We start from the raw sequence: 24,624 nt of genomic DNA, 5'->3' as shown, positions 1-24,624 counted from the left end.
TATTTATTTATTTATGGCTGTGTTGGGTCTTCGTTTCTGTGAGAGGGCTTTCTCCAGTTGTGGCAAGCGGGGGCCACTCTTCATCGCGGTGCGCGGGCCTCTCACTGTCGCGGCCTCTCTTGTTGCGGAGCACAGGCTCCAGACGCGCAGGCTCAGTAATTGTGGCTCACGGGCCCAGTCGCTCCGCGGCATGTGGGATCTTCCCAGACCAGGGCTCGAACCCGTGTGCCCTGCACTGGCAGGCAGATTCTCAACCACTGCGCCACCAGGGAAGCCCCATATGGTCATGTATTTTGTCCAAAAGTGTATAATATAATATATACAATATTTCTATAAGACTGTTACAAATAAAAAATTAAAAGCAGAAAGGGACTGTGTATAGGTCTATGAACCCAGTAAGATCTGCTTCGTATACATAGAAATATTCATAATTACTTAATTTCCCAATGATTAATCTTATGTTGACTAATACTTGTGCCTTTTCAGTATTTTCTTATGTAATATAACACAAAAGTCTATTCAGAGCATATTGAAAAAGAAACTTCTAACTACTTTTACTTAATGAATTCTTACGGCATTCAAATCAAAAATTATTTTAAAAAAGACGGCTCAAAGAAAGAAAATGATAGTGCTTTTATAAAAACAAAAATCATAAAATTTTAGAACCAGAAAGGTTTAAAAAATCATTTTATTTTTATTTTTAAATTTTTTTTTATTTTTTAACATCTTTATTGGAGTATAATTGCTTTACCATGGTGTGTTAGTTTCTGCTTTATAACAAAGTGAATCAGCTATACATAAAAAATCACTTTAGGGTTTCCCTGGTGGCGCAGTGGTTGAGAATCTGCCTGCCAATGCAGGGGACACGGGTTCGAGCCCTGGTCTGGGAAGATCCCACATGCCGCGGAGCAACTAGGCCCGTGAGCCACAAATACTGAGCCTGCGCGTCTGGAGCCTGTGCTCCGCAACAAGAGAGGCCGCGAAAGTGAGAGGCCCGCGCACCGTGATGAAGAGTGGCCCCCGCTTGCCATAACTAGAGAAAGCCCTCGCACAGAAACGAAGACCCAACACAGCCAAAAAAAAAAAAAAAAAAAAAAAACAGTACTTGTTTTAAAAAAAAAAAAATCACTTTACAAGTGAAGCCCACAGAGATTCACCACTGTCTAAAATTATTGTGTAGATGGTTCCTAAGAAGCCAGGCAGGACTAGTGATTCCCAGACTAGAACATGGTTAATTTCTATACAACATATTAAGGAAAAAATAAAATAAAAATCTAGGCAAAATCGAACTGTAAATATAAGGCAACATTTTTAATAGTAACATATTTGCTTTACTGGAAACAATGTGGTTTTTTAGACAAATATTAAATAAATTGTTCCAGCACTTGGGTGCAAACATAAAAACTATAAAAACATAAAAACTATAGTCTCTGCTGCAAAAACATATAAAAAGCATACAAAAAAGCCAAGTATAAAGAACTGATAAAAACTAATACTTTAAAAATAAAATAATCTATTTGTCTATAGGGGAATTAGCAAAAACAAAGAAACACATACCATCATTACTTCATAGGTAATGCTTTGGCCAAAAGATATCAGAGCACCATATAAATTTCGCAGGTCCAACTTGGCTAGAGCACAAGTGAAACACCGCTCTTAGCAAACAGGTATGGAAAATGAAAAGCCAATCTACATGATATTCCAAACAACATAAAAATCAGGTAAAGAGATTTTCAACATATGAAGGTTGTTAATCACTGCTGCAACATCACATAAAGCCCATGAAATAACCTGAGAGAAGTATCTTTTAAATGGAGGTGAAAGGGGAATTATAAAAACCTGATGTTACCAATATACATGTTCTTGAAGTAGAAAGAGTAGGGAAAAATTCTCAAGCAAAAGTATATAAGTGGCAGAGACGATAATATATTTGACTAGGGACTTCCCTGGTGGCGCAGTGGTTAAGAATCCACCTGCCAATGCAGGGGACACAGGTTCGAGCCCTAGTCCGGGAAGATCCCACATGCCGCGGAGCAACTAAGCCCGTGCGCCACAACTACTGATCTTGCGCTCTAGAGCCCTCGAGCCACAACTACTGAAGCCGGCGCGCCTAGAGCCCATACTCTGCAACAAGAGAAGCCACCGCAACGAAAAGCCCACGTGCCACAACGAAGACCCAACGCAGCCAAAAATAAATAAATAAAATAAGTAAATTTTTAAAAAATATATATATATATATTTGACTAAATTAGTGGACTAATTTCCAATATGGAGGAACAAAAACAGAAAACCTGAACTTTTAGATAACCATGCCAATGTAGAGAGGGAGGGAAGGAGAAAGTGAAGAAGAAAAATTGAAAAATTCACAAGGGAGGAAAAACAAATGACACATTTTCAACACACCCACCCATATACAAAGTGAAAGATCACCTTTGAAATAACCTGAGGCAGTATTAACACTAATTGTAAAATTTAAAGTAACTCAGGGCTTTCCTGGTGGTGCAGTGGTTAAGAATCCGCCTGCCTATACAGGGGACACGGGTTCGAGCCCTGGTCCGGGAAGATCCCACATGCTGTGGAGCAACTAAGCCCGTGCACCACAACTACTGAGCCTGTGCTCTAGAGCCTGCCAGCCACAACTACTGAGCCCACGTGCCACAATTACTGAAGCCTGCGTGCCTAGAGCCTGTGCTCCGCAACAGGAGAAGCCACTGCAATGAGAAGCCCGCACACAGGGACAAAGAGTAGCCCCCGCTTGCCGCAACTAGAGAGAGCCCACGTGCAGCAACGAAGACCCAATGCAGCCAAAAATAAAAAGTAAAAAAATTTTAAAAATAAAGTAACTCATAAAGGGGTAAATAAATGAGGTCTTAAAAGAAAGCACATAAAATAAATTCTACCTTACAATATTTGACCCTACCTACCAATAATGACTTCTTAAAATTATTAATTTGTAACTAATTAACACAAACTAAAATAATAATTAAAAGTGCTTTGGTATAGAGCTTATACATTTGAAATGAATAGGAATCACAGTAAATCAAAAATATGGTTTAAGCAAAATTATCTGGATAAGCAAAGTTTAACTAAGCTATGTCACTGTAATTAATAAATTTCAATTTAAAAAAAAAGAGTATATTGAATGACAGCACCAATCAGCATTTCTGTTATCAGTATACTGCACCACAGAGCAGCACCACAAAAGTCTTCCATGAAATAAAGCCAGTGTACATGAAATCAACTGCTATCACAATGATGATCTAAGAGGATTTCTGCTGCCCAAGATCCACATGAAATGTACAATTCTGTAGTCTATGTTACTCACCTTATCTTTGAAGATATGTGGATTTTGGTATATAAAATCTCGGTAACTTTCTGTTCGTACTTTGTCCTAGGGTAGAGAGAGGAAGACATTGTGTTTACAGGATAGTCTGAACAAGTAAAAATATTTAAGGAAGATATTTGCTAATTTATCACACACTTCTAGTTTCCATAGCTACATTTTGCCTGGAAAACCAAGCCTAATCTTTTTTTCCTAAAAGAAAATAATAAAGAATGGAAATAGCAACAACACACAAAGAAAACGTTTAAGAACAACACTGAAAGTCAAATAAGACCTAAGTTCTTAAAAATGTACATATTTTCATCTTGACATGCATTATAAGACTTCAAGTGGTAATTAATGCTAGTAGAAGATGAACATGATATTTTACTCCTTTAAATAGGGCCTGGAATCTAGAGCCTTATTCCCTGTGGTAGAACTACATTAAAATATGGGAGGAAAACACCAAACTAGATAGATGTAAAAGTTACAGTTACATATGAAAAATGAAGCTCAACTGAGTATAGTTTCCTAAGAAAGTCATTGATCAGCACCTATCTGATTTATAATCCTGTTTTGTTTCTAGAAATGTCTGTACTAGGAAATGATGCTTAAAAGCCTATAAGCCTAAAAGTCAATCGCTGAGCCCCGCAGACCATATTGTAAGACTTCTCCACTCTGGAGTCTCACATGACCTGTGACCAAGGCAGGCACTGAATGTTAACATATATGTTGGTGCATGAACAGAGCTGATTCCCTTTTAAATCACCTCAGCTGAGACACACGCTGACAGCAAATTCAGCAGTAAGGGGCTCTGCTTCCGAGTGAGTAAAATGAGTACAATAAAAAATATCTCAGATCGGGAATTCTAGTTTTTGGTTTCACACTAGGTTAAAAAAAAAAAAAAAAAAAAGTAGTTACACTAAATACTACAACATAAAACTTTACACAGTCCATACCCTCCAAAAAACATTTTTATGCCAATACTGGGATTTAAAAAAAACGTACAAAGAAGGGCTTAAATTAAAAGGCAAGCTGTTTTACTTAATTGCTGGATCTAAAAAAGGGAAATTCCATAATTAATTCCATGTTTTCTGATGGAATTATTTCTAATTGCTTTACAAACAAAATTTTAAATCATGTTTTAAAAATTTAAATCTTTCCCTCAATGTATTTTAAGAATGACTATGGGGCTTCCCTGGTGGCGCAGTGGTTAAGAATATGCCTGCCAATGCAGGGGACACGGGTTCGAGCCCCGGTCTGGGAAGATCCCACATGCCGCAGAGCAACTAAGCCCATGCGCCACAACTACTGAGCCTGCGCTCTAGAGCCCACGAGCCACAACTACTGGAGCCCATGTGCCACAACTACTGAAGCTGCGAACCTAGAGTCCATGCTCTGCCACAAGCGAAGCCACTGCAATGAGAAGCCCATGCACTGCAAGGAAGAGTAACCCCCGCTCGCTGCAACTAGAGAAAACCCGTGTGCAGCAACGAAGATCCAACGCTGCCAAAAATAAATAAATAAATAAAAAAGAATTACTATGAGAATTTAATGTTTTAAATGAATTTAAACATAGTATTAATTAATTTAAAAACTGTCTTTTTTTTTTTTTTTAAAAATACCATTTCTGGGCTTCCCTGGTGGCGCAGTGGTTGAGAGTCTGCCTGCCAATGCAGGGGACACAGGTTCGAGCCCTGGTCTGGGAAGATCCCGCATGCCACGGAGCAACTGTGCTCGTGAGCCGCAATTGCTGAGCCTGCGCGTCTGGAGCCTGTGCTCCACAACAAGAGAGGCCGCGATAATGAGAGGCCCGCGCACCGCGATGAAGAGTGGCCCCCGCTTGCCACAACTAGAGAAAGCCCTCGCACAGAAATGAAGACCTAACACAGCCATAAATAAATAAATTAATAAAAAAAAAAAAAAAAAAAAAATACCATTTCATACATTTCTACCATTTTTATACACTTCTTACACTGTAACCAGTGATTTTTGCTGACACAACAAAACCTACAAAGGGTGAACATCATTCAAGAAGGCAGTCACTCGGAAAGCTCTCACCAATCGCGCTGCCTCACCGCTGCTCTAACTTAATCACTAGCATCCCGACTCCTGTCCTAAATCCATGCACTGTCGCTCAGCTCAACTACAATCCTTCATCCAGTCTCTGCCTACACATCCATCTGCTTTCGCTCCTATGCTCACCCTGGTGCAATGAAATTCAAAGTCTACTAAACACAGAGCCATGGACATAGCAGAGCTTCAATTTAATAAATGAATTTTTGAAAGGAAAATTCACTAAACATGAAAATCCAAGCAAATCAAAGACTAGCCCTCAAACCATTTCTAAAAATTTATTCTAACAAAAGACTAACTCTTCAATATAAAATAAGGTAATAAACAGAAATAAAGTTATCTTTTGCACTAACCTAGTAAAACTAAGAAGCACAAAAGAAGAATAAAATAAGAGGTCCAATATTAAGAAGCAAGACAATTTTTAAGGCTAGTACAGTATAATGGAATAATTCCTACAAATATTAAAAAAATTTAAGTATGAGACTAAAGACAACAGAAAAGTTATGTATTATAAATTTTACCTATATAAGTAACAGTACGTTTTAAATGTATAGGCTCATGAAGGTGGACAGAATGCAAGAGTCAGCTGCAGATACAATGAGGAAAATGCAGTAACGAAAAATTATTTAATGGTACTATAATCTGTGATCAATTTTCACCAGGATGAACAATGTTTTACTTGGGGGGAAGAAAAGAAGAGAGAGTGATGCATCTCCGATTTATAACATTAGCAACAACGACTCTTCTTCAGCAAGATTAAAGTGGCAAAGGATTTTGAAAGTTAATCTCCACTATCCCGCTAACTCTGGAATTCAAAAAAGTTATCTTCACCTTGACTCTGGAAAATAAGATTACAAACTATCTTTATTTATAATTATAATCACAATATATGCCAAAAAAGTGTCATTAAAATACCTGTGACTAGTAAGCAACAAAAAATCCAAATAATATTCTTATAAAAGCAAGGCCAATTCTAAGCATAAAAATAAGTCCTGTATGCATGGTTTCTCAATTTTAATTTATTTATAAAGATCAGGTGAGACTCCAGTAGTAGCACAACCTTGAAAAAATTATGTGTGCTAAGAATTGCTTTGATAAGAAACAGAAGAAATATTGCTTGATATAAGGCACATTTCATATTCATCCACAGTATGTAACTTAACAAAACATAAAATGGGCAAATAGTTCTTTTTGAATGAAATATATCCATATTCCCTATGAAGACTTAATCAAGTTATCTCCAAGGAGAAGGTGGTTACATTGTATAACAGCAAAGGGGAATTAAGGCATGGAAAATTATATTAATAAGGAGTCTTAAGTGATTCTCTAAAAGTGAAAAGACAGGGGCTTCCCTGGTGGCGCAGTGGTTGAGAATCTGCCTGCCAATGCAGGGGACACGGGTTCGAGCCCTGGTCTGGGAAGATCCCACATGCTGCGGAGCAACTGGGCCCGTGAGCCACAATTACTGAGCCTGCGCGTCTGGAGCCTGTGCTCCGCAACAACAGAGGCCACGACAGTGAGAGGCCCGCGCACCGCGATGAAGAGTGGCCCCCGCTTGCCGCAACTAGAGAAAGCCCTCGCACAGAAACGAAGACCCAATGCAGCCAAAAATAAAATAATTAATTAATTAATTAATTAAAAAAGAAAAAAAATTTAAAAAAAAAAAATAATAATAAAAAGTGAAAAGACAGCACTGGAAACTTCCAGCTGGAACTTCTTAAATATATATGTACATCAAAAGGACTTAAAATATTCCATCAGGTGTAAAAATCCTCTAGTTGTTGATACAGAGCTACAACGGTCCAGGACAGAGATTTGGAAGTAAGTCCAAACTGGATTTCCCTGATGACTGTACTGACAGCACTCAGATGTACTATCTTCTAGGAGTCTCAGTAACCTTATCTGTCTGAAAAACCCAATACAATTTCCATATCAAAAGCATTAAAGGTTCATGGCATTTAAATTGATGGGGTGATTTAAAACAGCAAATATGGGCTTAGATTAACTCCTTTAAAGGAAATATTCTAGACACAATAAAATTAATTTTAACAGAGAAAATGGAGTATGTCAATTTCTTTTAAACAAATTCACTCTGGACTTAATTTTTTACTTGTAACATAACTGTTATTTGTAATGCTATGCAACCACCCAAGTGACAAAAGCACAACCAACTGTGACAAGTCATTAACAAAGAAATGACATGACATTGCTTTAAAAGACCCCAAGTAATTACAATTACTATTAATCAGCAAACCTCCACTCTGTGATCCTGCAAAACTGACTCAACAAAATATATACATATTAACTACCCCTGGTTATTTTAAATGGGCATGTTTCAAGGAACATAGTCTTGGGGCGTCCGTAAAATAAACCAATCTTTTGAAGAAGGATTCAGAAAGGAATTTTTCGTTTGTTGGTTTTTAAGAAAAAAAAAGTAGTGGCATCTAAAATTCACAGAGATAAACATTAAAGTTTTCAGTAATTTTTACACTCCAACATTTATTTTACTCTAGTTAGATATTTTCAGTTTTACTGAATTAAAAAACATTTTGCTATTTTATAATCTATAATATAATACATGATAAAATGTACATAATATACCAGGTATACCTAGAAATCTACTTATAGTTTATATGGACATTACCATTATAAAAATTAAAACCAAACAAATTCAAGTATCTGATTTAGGAGATTCTTCTATATAGCAATGATTTCAAATGTAAAAAAGTAATGCCATAACAAATGTGAGAATTATTTATAATTAACTTCGTACCAAAGAATTATTATTCGCCCAAACTAAAGTCAGTACTGCTAATTAAAACACTAAAATTAATCATTTCCTTCACACATTAAAAGGCAAACATATTTTTCTTCCTATTTAAAAGTTGCTCTTAAGAAGACTAAAATTGTCAGCAATTTTTTCAAATGTTCTATTTCCAGCAAAAGGTAATCTCATAATAAAGATTAATAATGATTTTAAACAGAATTTACAGTGTCTCTGATGCTTCTATAATCTTTGCAACGCAAGATGAGCTATCAAGCACCAAAAAGATTTAAAAAGCAGTTCTCAAAAAACCAAAAACCAAAAAAGCAGTTCTCCCACAGCAAATGTATTAAGAACCTTTTTTACTCTATTTTTCCTTTGGTATGGATTTGGTACATCTGTGCTCTTTGCTAACCTTCAGCATTTCTTCATGTATCCCATAATGCCCGTATGAGCTGAAATAAACGCCATCCTCATCCTCCTGGAGGTCTGCAATGGCAGTTGTAGATGACGAGCAGGTTCTGACATCTGCGTTCATCACAAAATCCTGAGCAAATTGTCTGTAATCAATTTGAAATACACCCTTGAGACAAGTTTACTGGACCATGAAAAAAGGAAAGGCTAGAGGCTGAGGAAGAGGAAGGGGGAGGAGGGGAGTGCGGGGTGTGATGAGCCTTCTAAATCACATTCTGTCTTAAGCAACGGAAAGCTCCCCCTGCTGGACCTTAAGCAATGACATATTCAAACCCAGTTGGAAGCACTCCTACAAATCACAAAAGCACTGCCAACTGCAGGCTATGGCTGTTTTATCTTTCAAGTGAACAAAATAAACACACTATGACTTTATTCAACTTTATTATTTCTATTGTTCCAAAATCTTATTTTAGCAGCTGAATCAATATAGCATATTCCAATGCTATGAGTATTCTTTAAAACAATAGTATCTCATGGAAGGGTTATACAGGCAGAAAGCAGACCCAAACTGGGAATTATTTACACACATCAACACCATCCGCTCAGGCTCTAAAACTCAGTTCCTTCTCTGATCACAACACATCAAGAATCTATGAGGTATACATGGGAGAGAAGTGTAAAGAGGCAAATAATAGAGTTGCTGGTTACTAGATTACCCAGCATAAAATCTCAGAAAAAGGGAACCTACAATCAGCTATACTATTTGTCCTGCTGGACATTCTGGCAAACCATCAAATGGGTAATCAGGCAATAGCAACCAACTTACAAATCTAATAGGCTAAGCTAGAGGTATATACACTTGGTAGTAATGCAGAATCTCAGACACTACCTATTTCAGGCCTCCTGAATCAGAATCTAGTTTAACGAGATACCCAGGTGATTCGTATGCACATTAAATTCTGACAAGTACTAAGCCAGTAGAATGTTAATTTACTCACTAGAGAAAACCATCCTATGTAGCTGGTTTTCTGATTACATACCTCATCATAATTATATTTTGATTCTTTAAAAACAAAAATTTCAACCCTGTATTTTCCCCAAGCCTAAAAAATATTAATCCCTACACTTTAAAAAGTCCAGGAGAGGAAAAGTAAAATGGAGAAATCTATTAGAAATAAGGTAATTCAAAGGCAGGCAATATCAAGGAACAAAAAGCACTCAAGAGGAAAACACTCCCCAGAACAATTATCATTAGTACAAAAGTAATTATAAAGAAATATAAGAGGACAGATAAAGCTACAGAATTTTATGTTAATCAGCTATATCCACAATGTATAAAAAATACCGTGTATCTTTAATATTATTGAAATTAAATATCTACACTGTGCTTTCCAGTATATGAAATATTTTACCATATTCTACCTTTTTATGAATTATATTATTTGGGGGATCTAAACAATTAATTTTCTATAAGATTGATAAATTACTTCATTCTTTGCAGATCCTCATGTGCTCCAGCTAACGCAGCTTCAGCAGACAGTGCCCTGGCTTCCATGTGTTTCAATTTTTCAACAACTGATGTATTTTCACTGAGTCCATTGGGGTATGCGAATGGAACTGACACGGGTTCATAAAGATCTTCTACATCTAAATAAATAAATGGACATTATTATCAGGCCATCTTATAACAATGAAGCACATATAAATGTGTTACAAATAAGTATATACTAAGTGCCTATTATGCGGCCAACTGAGAAAAATTAGTACTTTTAATTAAATAAATATTTAATACCCAAACTATTCCAATTTGAGTTTAAAGAGCATGCTGTTAGTCTAAGCTTTTCACTAGTTGGCTAAACTGAACACATAAATAAGCATTAATTGTACTGAACCAAACCCAGGAAGAAACAAAAAAGTAGAAGGAAAAAACTCATATTTATTGATCATAAGGTATCTTTCAAGTTCATGCATTACATCTCATTCCATCTTCAAAACAAACCTAAAATATAAACATTTATCCCTATTTTAAGACATGGGAAAAATAAAGTTCAGAGAAATTGACTACTGTTTAATGAAGGAACTGTTTGCAACTGTTTAATGAAGGAACTACAATTCAAACCCATGCCTGCCTTCCCAGCCCATGTTCTTGCCACCACACAGGGCCACCTCCAGCCTCTGGGTCTTTATCTGTAGAATAACAGGTATGACATTTAGATGTTCCTTAAGGACAGTGTGTAGGTAAGGAATTCTGTACATTCAATAACTTTTTCATCGTGGGTAAGGTGGTGTGCAATCTATACACTGTCTTATTGCTGACATTATTAAATATCCTAATTCCTAATATTATTAAAAATTCTTGATTTAAATTTAATTTCACTATATGTAAATCATTAACTTCTGCTATCGAAGTTAATATATGTAAATCATTAACTCTGCAAACAGAAGTTAATATATGGAACTAGTGAGTTTTACAAAATCCCAACGTCCACTGACCGGTCTAATTAACTGTCGAATCAACTGAAAGCAATAAAAACAATGCAGATATTATACTGTCTCCTCAGTACAGCTCTGAGGGAAACCCGACTTTTTTTTTCCTATTCAGTTTTTACCTGCAACACTTCTTTAGAGCTGGGACAAAATAACTAAGCTTAACAAATACATGATAATATTATAACTTAGAGACTAGAGCCTAAATTGAACTTGTTATAAAAGCAGTACGGGTGTGCCACAAAACTCTAAACAGTCTAGCAGAATACTGACTCATTGTTTTAAAAAACTATAGATTCATCCACTATTCAGTTCACCAAAAATTAATGAGAGCAACAAAATATTGCCAAACTATTAAAGGATGGTGTACTATATTTTCTACTTACTACTACAACTCTCATTGTGTACCTTGCCTTTAAAATTCTTCCCACGGTCTGCAAACCACCTTGTTAGTTTAAGTTATGGATTAGAAATAAACAAAGAAATTGGTTTCTTTGTTTTGGTTAGTTTCTCTGTTTTGCTTTCTGCTGCAAGAAGTGAGTCAGAATAAAAGCTGTTAGCATTAATAACACAGTTGTCCCTTGGTATCTGTGGGGGATTTGTTCCAGGACCCCCCTCGTATACCAAAACCCGCAGATGCTCAAGTCCTTGGATAAAAAGGCGTATTTACATATAACACTTTAAATCATCTCTAGATTCCTTATAATACCTAACACAATGTAAATGCTATATAAATATTTATAAATACAATGTAAATAGTTGTCACCGGGCAGCAAATTCAAGTTTTACTTTTTGAATTTCTGGAATTTTTTTCTTCCTGAATATTTTTGATCCAAGGTTGGTTGAATCCAAAAATGCAGAACTCCCAGATATGAAGGCCAACTGTACACAGATAATTATATATTAAAGGTTAAGTGTATAGACTTGAAAAGGAGAAAGGATTCAGTAAACATTAAGATGCATAACTATAATATATCAAAACAGTCTAATTTAAAGTCCTAAACCATATTCAGAAAGATGAATTTCCACATCTACATTCTCAGGAGGTTCAAATCACCTGGATACTTCATTTTGGCAGCTGAAAACTACCATAAAAATAGTCAATTTATCAGGAAGACATAACGATTATAAATGAGAATAAACCTCACAAAAGAGCTTCAAAATACACGAAGCAAAAGCTGATAGAAATAATGGCAAAAAGAGACAATCCTCTAATCACAGTCAGAGATTTAAATACACCCCTATCAACAACTGATAGAGGCAGATTTTTAAAAATCCAAAAAGACATAAAAGATCTGAACAAAAATATTCAGCACCGTGAATTATTTACATAATACTGAACCCAACAACTGTATCTTGACACTTTTGAAGAACACTGATCAGTAATTTAGTAGACTGTCCCTCAACCTGGGATCATCTGATGATTTTTCATTATTGGAATGAGGTTAAACATTTTTGGCAAGTTGCCTCCTAAGAGCATTACACCAAGGGGTTCATGGCATCAGTACACTTATTACTGATGTTAACCTTGATCACTTGGTTATGGTAGTGTCTGCTCGGTTTTTCCACTCAAAAGTTTAACAGCTCCTTTGTAGTTACCAAATTTCTTGGGGGACATACTTTGAACTATGCAAATCCTATCTCACCCGCCTAAATTTTCGCCCACTAATCTTAGCATGCATGGGTTGCTCTTTCCTGCAAGTAACTACTGTGGTGTTTGCCTAATGCTGATTTTCTGTTTCTCTTTTCCCTTTGACATTTATTAATAGGAATTCTACGCTAAAGCGGAGCTACTCCTTCCCCATTTATTTATTTGGTTGATTATTCATGTCAATACGAATTCATGGACATTTATTTTATCCTACGGGTTAAAACCCAATACTGTCATTTTCTGTATTGATTAAATTCTTCTTGCTTTGGCTATTAGGAGCCCCTTCAGGTTGGTTCCTGTGTTCTTTAGGTTAAGTCCCCTCTTCCCCCACTTTTTCTTAAGTACTTCCTTATTTTCTGGAACAAGATGTCCTAGACTTATCTTGTATTTTCCCTGCCCCACCTGGAAATCAATCACCTCTCTAAGGACCCTTGGTTCCTTTTATTAATAAAGGATTATAAATCAAGATCTGGGCACTAGGTATGCTCATTGCTACTGGGGTTTTTCTAGGCCCTTTCAGCAGAGCTAGGAAGTATATGTATTATACTAACCCCCCCACACACACATCTATATTTCTGTATCTGTCTGTCTGTATAAGAAAAATTATGAATTTACACTGACACTTCTGATTCCAATCTGTCAACACAGGACTCATTTCATCCTTCATTTCCTTATCTAAAACCTCATTCTCCAACTGTGAGAAACCTGGCTTTTATCCATAAATTTTTAAAAATAAATTTATTAATTTATTTATTTATTTTTGGCTGTGTTGGGTCTTCGTTGCTATGAGCGGGCTTTCTCTAGTTGTAGCGGGCGGGGGCTACTCTTCATTGCGGTGCTCAGGCTTCTCATTGTGGTGGCTTCTGTTGTTGCAGAGCACGGGCTCTAGGCGCGAGGGCTTCAGTAGTTGTGGCACACGGGCTCAGTAGTTGTGGCACACGGGCTCAGTAGTTGTGGCTCGCAGGCTCTAGAGCGCAAGCTCAGTAGTTGTGGCGCACAGGCTTAGTTGCTCCACGGCATGTGGGATATTCCCAGACCAGGGCTCAAACCCGTGTCCCTGCACTGGCGGGCAGATTCTTTTTTTTTTTTAATAAATTTATTTATTTATTTATTTTGGCTGTGTTGGGTCTTCGTTTCTGTGCGAGGGCTTTCTCTAGTTGCGGCGAGCGGGGGCCACTCTTCATCACGATGCGCGGGCCTCTCACTATTGCGGCCTCTCTTGTTGCGGAGCACAGGCTCCAGAAGCACAGGCTCAGTAGTTGTGGCTCAGGGGCCCATTTGCTCCGCGGCATGTGGGATCTTCCCAGACTAGGGCTCGAACCCGTGTCCCCTGCATCGGCAGGCGGATTCTCAACCACTGCACCACCAGGGAAGGCGGGCAGATTTTTAACCACTGTGCCACCAGGGAAGCCCCATCCATAAATTATTAACTTACCTGTTCCATTCTAGCATACACAAAAATAGTGTCAGAATTGCTAATCCTTACCCTGCAAGAAATGCCCTTTCTTACTGGATTACAACGTTGATGCAGTTCTTTTTATCTGTAGCCTCAGCACAACATCCATTAAAGGTTTCAGTTACTCACCTAGGTCTTTTCCTCCCCACTCCCTGCAGTATGGTTACATTATTCCTTTGTATTACAGTTCAGTTCATCTGTTAGTGCCTGCATTTCATTTCGCACCAGCACCACCCTTGTATACATACATCCTCATTGTTTCAATTGTTGATTTTTTTGATTATATGAAGACTATAAAAAACATTACTATAGTCCTGAGAGTTGGAGCTATACAAAGATATACTCAGCAAAGTGTCACTCGATCCTCATCCCTGTTACCTCAATCCCGCTGTGCCCTTCCTTCCATCCTTGTCCCACAAACCCCGTTCAGTAACCAATCTCTTCAGTTTCTAGTTTATCCTTCCTGTATTTCTTTTGCACAAATGAGCAGACACATAAGCATTTTCTTAAATCTCTTTCTTTCTTATGTGAAGAGTATCACAGTAGATATTCTTTTGAGCTTTGCCTTTTTCATTTGACAGTATGTCCTGATAACACTCTGTACCAGTTCAGTTCATTCTTTGTAATAGAGGATAGAGGTATACTACTCCATGGTGTGGACATGCCATAGTTTATTCAACCGCTCTCCTCTATATAGGCATTTGTTTTATATGTATTTTCAGAATGTTGGAGGTGTATCTTCAAGACTAATTCTTATGAGTGAAACTGTTCAGTTAAAAAGCGCATGTTCAGTTTTGTTAGGTGTTGCTAAATCGGCATTCTACTAGCAATCTTATGACAGTGCCTGTCTCTCCGCAGCTTTGTCAGTAGAATGTGTTGTCATATTGTAAAACTTTTTACCAGTCTGAGAGGTGAGAAATGGTATCTTGCTATTGGGCTATTTTCCTACTTTTTTTTGGTAGAATTTTTTCCCATTTTTCTATCAACTGTTTTGATCCTTTGTCCCTTAATTTTCAAGAGTCTTTTATATAAAAAGGATATTAACCCTTTGTGGAACATGTTTCAAATATTATACCATACTTTAAAAAAACTTAACTAAACTCCATTTTATTCACTCAGATTTCATTAGTCTTCCCCTAATGTCCCCTTTCTGTTCCAAGATCCCATCCAGGATACCACATATGTTTAGTTGTCATGTCTCCTTAAGCCCCTCTTGGCTACAACAGCTTCTCAGCCTTCCCTTGTTTTTAATGACATGGACAGTTTTGAGGAGTACTGGTCAGGCAGTCTGTAGAATGTCCCTCACTCTGTGTCTGTCTCATGGTTTTTCATGGTTAGACTGAGGTTACTGGCATGGGAGGAAGACCACTGAGGTAAAGTGCCATTCTCATCACATGATATAAAGGGTCCATACCACTGACATGTCTTATCACCGATGATGTTAACCTTCATTACCTGGCTAAGGCAGTGTTTGCCAGGTTTCTCCATCAGTATAGTTACTTCTCCCCACTTACACTGTACTTTCATCGTCTATTTTCTTAGTCATCTCCTTTTTAAATTTAGTCATCTTTATATTCTCAAAGCCTAATACAAAGCAGATGCTCAATAACTATTTACTGAAAGACAGTGCAGGTGAAATGGTCAGTAATCAAGCCAGGAGCCATGAGAATGAAGATCTTCTCTTCCATCTCTCTACACCAATGGCCAGGAGAACAGATCTTTTGCTTTTTTTTTTGGCTGTGCCGTGTGGCTTGTGGGATCTTAGTTCCCTGACCAGAGATCGAACCCGTGCCCCCTGCAGTGGAAGCATGGAGTCCTAACCACCTGACCGCCAGGGAAGTCCCACAGATCCTTTGAGAGACACGGGCGGTGCACTAACAAGCATGCCCAGTTCAAGTTCCACCTCCTTTACGAGGCCCGTTAACTGTTCCAGATCTCGGTCGTGACTTCTTCATCTAAACTCCTTAGAACTTACTTACTAATAACAATAAATTCTCCTTCATTAAGCACTTACTCTCTGACAGGCACTGTGCTAATATGCATTATCTTTGTAACAATTTTATAAGGTAGGTGTCATTATCACCTTTTTAGAAATTAAAATTAGGTCTGAAAGAAGTTAATATACCTTTGGAGAGTGAAGAGGTCAATACCGATTTGTATCCACAGTGACCAGCAAATAGCACTTGGTATCTGTTGATCTGAGTAATCTCTTCCTCTTCTGAACTGCACTATTTTTCCTACTTCTCATGAAACTTACTATATTCCACCTTATCTTATAATACAGGACAGTCATTCAAAAACAAAACACTCCTACTATTAGATTGTGGGCTCCCAATGGGAAGGACTCATTTCTTCATGTTTCTAAAGTATTTAACATACTACTTTCAACCTGTGAGTGTTCAATTTTGAGTTTAGGGAGTCACGAAGAACACCTAGTGGGCACTTTGTCATGTATCAAAGAGATCACTTTGGTTACTTTGAGGAGAAATAAAATTTAATAGAAGTTGTAAAAATGGGAAAGAATCAACCTAGGCCTCACCAAATTTTAGAGCTAGAAAGTTGGAAATCTGGCCCTAGTTCTCATTTTATAGATGAAGACCTAAAAAACAGAAAGCTTAAGTGCTTTGTCCAGGGTCACCTAGTTCCTGAATCCTACATTAAGGTTCTTACTACTGCATCACACTGCCACACAACTTCTCTTGATAGTACTTCTCAAGGAAATGAGCGGTTTTCCACAGTTCCCACTTACCAAAGGACTGCTCAAATACACACTGTCAAACTACTATCTGTGAAGGTATGTGTCTGTTTAGAATGGTCTTGCTGATCTGAAGACAGCAAACCCCTCTATCTCACACCTAACTGGCACAAAAAACATGAAAGAAAGCATAAATTAAAAAAAAAAAAATCATGAACTCCAATAAATTAGACCTATAGAGAGCCAACAGAATTTTCATAAGATTCCTGTTCAATAAGGAATGAACCAAAACACAGAGCAAGAAACTAAGAAAGCTACAGTCAAAAGATGAGTGACCCTGCCACAAGGGAGGCTTAAGAGTTAGTGTACGTGGGGAATTTTCGTGGAATCTGTCCTGCACCAAAACAAAAGCTCCATAAATTAGATGTCTTAAGAAAAGTCAAGTATCTGATTGGATTATGAGGTAAAAGCAGCAATATTATTAAATTTACTTAAATCTATTAAATATTAAATCTACTGATTTAAATTTTTTAATTTAAATTTAAAATTTCGTCGATTTTAGTTACATTAAAAATCAGTCTGGGGCTTCCCTGGTGGCGCAGTGGTTGAGAATCTGCCTGCTAATGCAGGGGACGCGGATTCGAGCCCTGGTCTGGGAAGATTCCACATGCCGCGGAGCAACTAGGCCCGTGAGCCACAACTGCTGAGCCTGTGCATCTGGAGTCTGTGCTCCGCAACAAGAGAGGCCACGATAGTGAGAGGCCCGCACACCGCGATGAAGAGTGGCCCCCACTTGCCGCAACTAGAGAAAGCCCTCACACAGAAACGAAGACCCAACACAGCCAAAAATAAATAAATAAATAAATAAAAAGAGAAATAACCTGAGGTCCATTTCAACATTAAAAAAAAAAAAAAAAAGAAATGTGTTTTAAAAAAAAAAAAAAAAATCAGTCTGACAACTAAAAATGATTCTCTCAAGTCTCCCTATGTTGCAAAACATCTTCTACACAATGTTTACCCCAAGCTCATATTCTTCCCTGGTAACTGTTAGTGTGACTCCCACTTTCTAAGTGACTTAACGTTCCTACTGAAACCAGCTACCTGACGAGGTCTTTAGAGAATCAAGGGGATGATATATTTTCCTGTAACACCTAACCACTATTTTGCCATAACAAATGACGCTGCTTTAAAGTAGATACCATATGTTCATCTTACCAAATTGAAGTAAAAGGTCATCTTCTAATACCGGCTTTAAATACTCTTCTTTCTCCCAAGGCACTGGGTTGTATATGGAATTCATATATTCTACTGTAGGATTCTGGAAGTAAAATTAATTGCATATTTTTTCACTGCACATAATCACAAAATCCCCCTATCAAAAAACTGGGAAAATTAAACAAAAAAGGAAATCATGTCTACATCACACAAAATCTCTATTTAAAGAGTCTATGTTCACCTGCCATTTCATTAACTTGACTGGATGATTGCTTATTTGTTTCAATGCACAGTTTTATATTGTTTGGATTTTGAGGAAATGGCAATATAAACATCAACTGACTAGAACAAAGTATTTAAAAAAACAGAACAAAAAAGGCAACCAAAGCACTTAAAAATCACACTAGAAATTATTTCTGATTTTACAGAAAGACTATCAGTATTCCCCTTTATCTGACAGTGAATTACTTTGCCACATAACATTGATTCATCTCTTACACAAAATTAAAAACCACACTTAAGCATGGTATGTATCCATTTACTTGGTGCTGTATGCTGTGCTAGTTCCTAACGTCCATGATTCCCCCAATATGATGAGTGTCAAATTTAAAACAGTTCCTTATATAGCAGTTCCTCATATTCTTTTAAAAATCGGTGCATTGATAATCTGTAGTGCTGTAGTACTTCTTTAGGTTTTAAACAAAACTGTAGATTAAGCTACCACCTTACCTTAAGTCTAATAAAATTTATTAGTTTAATGTATCCATAAAATTCAAGTCCTAAAAGGGAAAAAAAAAATAATTCACTTATTTTAACATAACATGAGTTTTGTTACATTAACCTGCTCCAAAGATGCTTCTCTGGTTAGACAATAAAATATTTCCGTCCTCTAAACTGCTACTTAAAAATTCTGAATTTCTTATTAAGAACTAGAAACAGTAACTCTGACACTTCAGAATATTTTAATTGAGAAACAGCCAGAAAGGACAAATTTTTAAGTGCTTTTCTTGCATTTCTGAAAAATCGGAAATTAATTTTTAGAATTCTACTCCTCACTTATCAGAACAATACAAATGAGGAAAATTAGGCCCTTGATTTTACCAAGTATTTGGCAGTTAATACTAGAGTTGATACTAAAGTTTCTAAATCCCCAATTTTTATGGTACCTACCAAACTATAATTTTGCCAGGACACAGAGTAAACAAAGTATACTAGCTTTTACATTAAGTTGATGCAAATGAAAAAACGTTGAGGCTTGTTATCTGGTTCTCATCTTTTCAGAAATGAAGCAGCATTTAAAATAAGGGAAAGCAATAGCATATCCAACCAATTATTATTTGTCATGAGAAATACTGTTATGAGAACATACCAGCATATAAAAATGTTTCATATGCATAATAGCATACAAAAACCCCTATTTGGTATTGAAAAAGATATAAAATTATATAAAGTACAGTTCCAATTCAGTTTTAAAATGCACATTAAAAACATGAAAAAAAATGAAACTAAGTCACTTATATCTTACAAAAGTAGTTGCAGTTGAATTTATGATTCATAAATATACTGTATCATATGTTTATCTGAGACCCAAAATCTGCCTAATATTTGGTATTCTTCAGTAACGTCCTTTCTAGTCGTTAGTAAATACAGGGACCAAAAAGCCAATTCTGTATTTAGTTAATATTAGTGGGATACTGTAGCTTTTCTATATTCGTTTAAATTAGAAGGTTTTAATTTTAAGTATTTTTAGATGCAAGTTGCAATAGAATCGTCAGCTGAATCTCTGGATTACCACCTTAACTTTAGCACTTGCTTTTTCCACACTCGCTTACCAAACTCCTTATAAAACTCAATCTTGTATGCCTTTAAGTCCATGTTATGCTTTGACCTGATAAGTCATTTTTCATAATGATCCACCTCTTTTTCCACCTCTATCCTTTGCTCTCCCTAATTCTAATATCCACGCCCCTTGTCTTCCTAATTCTAAAATGATTAAAATGTAATCACATGCCAAGGTTTTTTTTCCTTTTTAGTTGTGAAGGCAATTTAAGCTTAAATACAGTGAATCATATCTAGAAGAATGACTTATTTATCAATCTTTCCTCAAAAGCCATTTGTCAAAAACACGTCATTTTCATAAGTTGTTGTCATGTGTTTCACTATATTCGATTTGTATAGGAAAGGAATGGTCTGGAAAAACATAATGTTTGAACTTAAATTTCACAACTAAAATTTTCTTTATTCCAAAAAGTACTCACCATGTTTATGAACAATGTTATCGATATTAAATTGATGCTCAGACTTACAGTGTGAAAATGTTTCTTCAGCAGATGTAAATAACCTGAAAAACCAAGCAATAGCTTCATGAAATAGTCCCCTAAGAAGTCTAAATATTGATTTCATGTTAGATATAAACTTTTCCCCCTCACTCTACAGGTTTCCAGTTTTACTTCCAATTAATTAAAAAAAAACAAACACACCTGTAGAGAGGAACCCAGCACTTCTAAAGGGCATTAGTACTTCTGAGTCCCATTTTACACCTAAAACGAACTACTCTTTAAAATGTTGAGCTTAATTTGCCAAATAATAGCACTGAATTTATCACAAGGCTTTTAAGAAAGAGAACTCCCTTTGACAGACTGTGTCTCCTAAGACATGAAAATTCACTGCATAAGATTCTTTTCTCCTCTAAGTATCAACTCTGCTTTCAGAGGCTCTGAACTGACACAGCTCAAACTGCTTTCAGAAATAAAGCATAAAATGTAATTTTATAGCTGGTAAATTCCCAAAGTGCCGTATTTCAAAAAGTGGTCTTACAATGCTCCCCAAGGATTTGTATTATAGACACTGTGAGGCCCAAGCTCCTTTATTGTGACCTGCAAAACTGAAGGACGTGTAATAAGATAGGAACACACAGCAGAGAACCTGCATTACCTCTTCCATATGCTTAGCACATATGCAGCAGTTTTCAACAAACGTTTACCAAGAGAGCTTATTTATACAGTATTTACACAGCCTATCACAAAGAAGTACCTCCCTGATGCTCAATAAATATTATTTTTTGACGACTAGAGTATATGCAGACATCCCGTACCTACCCACATGTGGCTACACGTGGGAACAATGACGAATCATCAGAAGCTAATATACCACCAATCAGCACCATGCTCAGATTCAGGGGATACTGGTAAAATGTTTATTAAAGTAACACTGGCCAGTGCCAACCAGGCCTCTTTCACACCCACTTGCCCAGGACAGCAGCCAAAGTCAAAGATGAAGAGGCAGAATTTTAAGTGGAAAAAACAGGGATTTGGTTATAAGACAAACCACAGCTTTGTGACTTTCAACAAGTTACTGCAGCGTCTTTTTCCCTAAGTGAAAATGGCATCAAGTCCTTCCCCTTCAGTGGGGCGGGGGGCGGGAAGCCCCTAACAAAGATGATTCTTTAAACGGCTCAAATGGAACTATTACACCTGATAAGCTTTCTAATTGTCAAAGAATTATAGAATGGGAGAGCCTGAACGGTTCTAGAAGGTTCTGAGGGATTAATCGAGTTTAGTGACTCCCAAACTTGTTACTCTTTAGAATCACTTCAGATAGGGTCTTTGTAGAAACAGATTCCTGGACCCTATCCCTGATTTAGAAGGGCGGAGGTGCACAGTTTAGCATCTGTGTATTTTTTTCTTAAGTGTCTCAGGTGACAGAGGTGCACAACCAGATGTGGGAACCACAGATCCGGCCCAGAACCCTTTCATTTCACACAAGGGGAAACTGAGGCCCGTCGAAGTGAAGCAGTGTAACCGGGCTTCCAGTTCATGGTTCCTCCCTGTAAACCACCGCGGGTCTCCCGGCTCAACAAACCCTCACTCCAAACCACGGGCTCCAGACTCCAGACTTCCAGGGCAGCCACCCGGGCTGGACTCCAGATGAGCAGACCACACAGACACACGGGGCCCGGCCACCCTAGGGCTGGCGCCTCGCGCTGAGGTGGACGAACCTGTCACAGAACAGGCAGGGGGTCTGCTGCTTGTCGTGGGGGAGATCGGCATCTTCCTCATCCTCCCAGGCGGCCTCGTCACCGCTGTCTGACAGTCCTGGCAGATCCTCCTCCTCCTCCTCCTCCACAGCGCCCCGGCCGCCTAGCACACGCAAACGGTCAGCTCTGCCTCGGACTCCAGTGCCAGGCGGGCGGACGAGGGGGCCCTCCCCCGCACCTCCCCCTCCCTCCTTGCAGGGCCCCGCCACCCCGGCTCCGCGTCCCGGGCGCAGGGGGAGGGGAGGGGCTTTCACCGGCCCCACGGCAGCGCGGCCTTGGTGCTGAGGGGCCGGGGTACCCACCAGCTGCGCCCGACGCTAACGAACACATGGCGGTAGTGCCGCGAGAGCCCGGCGCGCCTGGGGGCGGGGACCAAGCTGGGCAGCGCACGCGCAACCGCCTCCGAGCTCTCCCGGCCCGAGAACCGGGGAACGAGCGTGAGTGTGAGCGTGAGCGCGAGCACGAGCACGCGGCGGGGCCGAAGCTCCGGGAACCCTGCGGCGCCTGGAAACAGGAGAGCGCGCGCGCCGGCTCCCGAGCGCTTCCGGCCTCGGGGCCGCTGCGTTGTTCACGTGAGCTGGGGTGGGCGGGGCGAGAGCCCGGGCTCCGCCTCCTGCCACAGGGTTGACGCAGCGCGCGCCGAGTAAGCGCTGAAACCTGGGCTGGGCGTTGCAGGTTCGGACCTGGCTTTTGTGTTCTCCTCGGGCTGCGGCACGCCTTAGCGGGAGGTCCTAAACCGCGGCCCAGAGCCCAGAGGTGGAAGCGGTTCTGCAGTCGGCATCGCGCCCCCTGTGCTTCCCTTATTCGAGGGATGAGCGGCTAGTAGAGGGGCGACCTGCTCGCTGCGCCCTCTGGTGACGGAGGAGGTCGAACGCAGGCGAGAGGCTGGTACTCCACACTGGTTCCGGGGCTCCCTGGTCCCCGTGGGGGGCGGCTGGGGAGAGGGAACTGCAGGGGCCAGTGGGTGTACCAGGGGCCACAGAGGGGCCAGAGCCTCGAGGGCTGTTTTAAGGAGTTTAGTCTTTAAAGTGTATGTCCCAAGTTCTAGTCCCAGGTGCTAGCACTGGGCTTGGCACAAGTTTATCCAGTTAAATTGACTACCATGGCCTACCAGGCTCTGCATAATTCTGCCTAACATCTCACCTCAACCCTCCACCTTGGCCCCATCCTCCAGCCTTTTATTTGGTGCTAATCATTTTCCCACCTCAAGGTCTTTGCTAAGAATGTTCTGCAAAAGGGTAGATACTTTTTGTCTCAGCCAGAAAGTCTTTCCTCAGGCCATCTTTTCTAAAGTAGTTTCCACTGTCATTCCAGCAGCCTCCTGTTAGTTTTCTTTCTTATCACCTACCATTTGCTTTTTCCTTTCTTCTTTCCGTCTTTAGTCACAACACTGAGCATGAGGGTAGGGCCATGTCTCTACCTTCATTTCTCTGGCCCATAATATATGGCCTAACTCATAGGTAGGTACTCAATATTAATTTGCTGAATGAAAAAAAAATTGCTGAATGAGAACGATGCCTTGTATTATTGCTAAACTCTTCTGAATGCACTCCTTTCCCTTGACTGTAAACCCCTAGAGGACAGAATCCATCAAGTATTAGTTTGGAAGCCCCCTTACATTGCAGGCCACTGCCAGAATATCTGCTGGCTTTGCTGGGTTAGACTTATTATTCACTGATGTAGACCCACTGCCTACGTGCCCAGTGGCACGTAGGAGGCATTTCAATAAGCTGAACGAACTTCAAGGTCATTTGTTGCCTGGGCTCATCCAGCTCTTTCCTTCATCCTTCCAACATACTCTCCAGCAAGGTCCATCTTCTCCCCGTCTGCATAACATTTGGAGGGAAACCTGCTAAATCCCATTAACACCCAATCATTCCATGTTAACAGTAGCGAAGTAACACCCAGTCCAGAGGAGTGACTGGGCCAGAATCTTGTTCCTGGAAGTTTATGTGTCTCCACAGTGCTGGGCTTAGGAGGGAAGAGCTTTTTTCTTTACTCCAAAGATAAACACAGACCCTCTCCCATCACCCCACTTCACTACTGAGATCAGAACAGAATGTTGAACAAGACCTGACACAAGGTTTGTGGGTAAGGAATTTCAACACACAGAGAATAACTGAAAACTGGCCACCGGGTTTAGCTGCTTTTAGAGCCCACCAGCCTCAGGATATCCTCATGGAGTCCCCTTAATTCGTGCCTCACTTCTTGGAGCCCATGCTTGTTATCACCTAAACAAACAGGCTCTTCAGAGTCCGGCCCCAAAGGAACCCCACCTGGCAGGAGGAAGATGTTCCTTCCATCTCCTTCCTAAACCCCACATTCCAAGTCCTCACCCCATCCTAAAATATGCCTCTTTCCTAGATGACTGACATTGGGAATGTCCAATCCCTTCTAAAGATACACACACACACACACACACACACACACACACACACACACTAAAGGTGTCCACTGAAGCTTGAAATTTATTACTTTGCTTCCCCCAGCACAGAAGTTAAGACAAAT

General features: G+C 39.1%; 1 protein-coding gene across 2 annotated transcripts in view; it reads right to left on the bottom strand.

The window, feature by feature from the left end:
* PRMT3 (protein arginine methyltransferase 3) overlaps positions 1-22,666 on the bottom strand; it is a 135,827-nt gene extending 113,161 nt beyond the window's left edge. For both annotated transcript variants that reach the window (XM_059929595.1, XM_059929596.1), the window contains exons 1-8: positions 22,419-22,666; positions 22,078-22,219; positions 20,339-20,421; positions 18,810-18,859; positions 18,081-18,183; positions 10,064-10,223; positions 8,578-8,722; positions 3,326-3,391 (exon numbers count right to left, since the gene is read on the bottom strand). In XM_059929595.1, coding sequence (XP_059785578.1) covers positions 3,326-3,391; positions 8,578-8,722; positions 10,064-10,223; positions 18,081-18,183; positions 18,810-18,859; positions 20,339-20,421; positions 22,078-22,219; positions 22,419-22,446 — 777 coding nt within the window. In that variant the 5' untranslated portion in view covers positions 22,447-22,666. The remainder of the gene's footprint in view (positions 1-3,325; positions 3,392-8,577; positions 8,723-10,063; positions 10,224-18,080; positions 18,184-18,809; positions 18,860-20,338; positions 20,422-22,077; positions 22,220-22,418) is intronic.
* Positions 22,667-24,624: the final 1,958 nt, after the last annotated feature.

The sequence above is a fragment of the Balaenoptera ricei genome, chromosome 8 (assembly GCF_028023285.1).
Source record: "Balaenoptera ricei isolate mBalRic1 chromosome 8, mBalRic1.hap2, whole genome shotgun sequence".
Lineage (NCBI taxonomy): Eukaryota > Metazoa > Chordata > Mammalia > Artiodactyla > Balaenopteridae > Balaenoptera > Balaenoptera ricei.
This window is presented reverse-complemented; position numbering and strand designations above follow the sequence as displayed.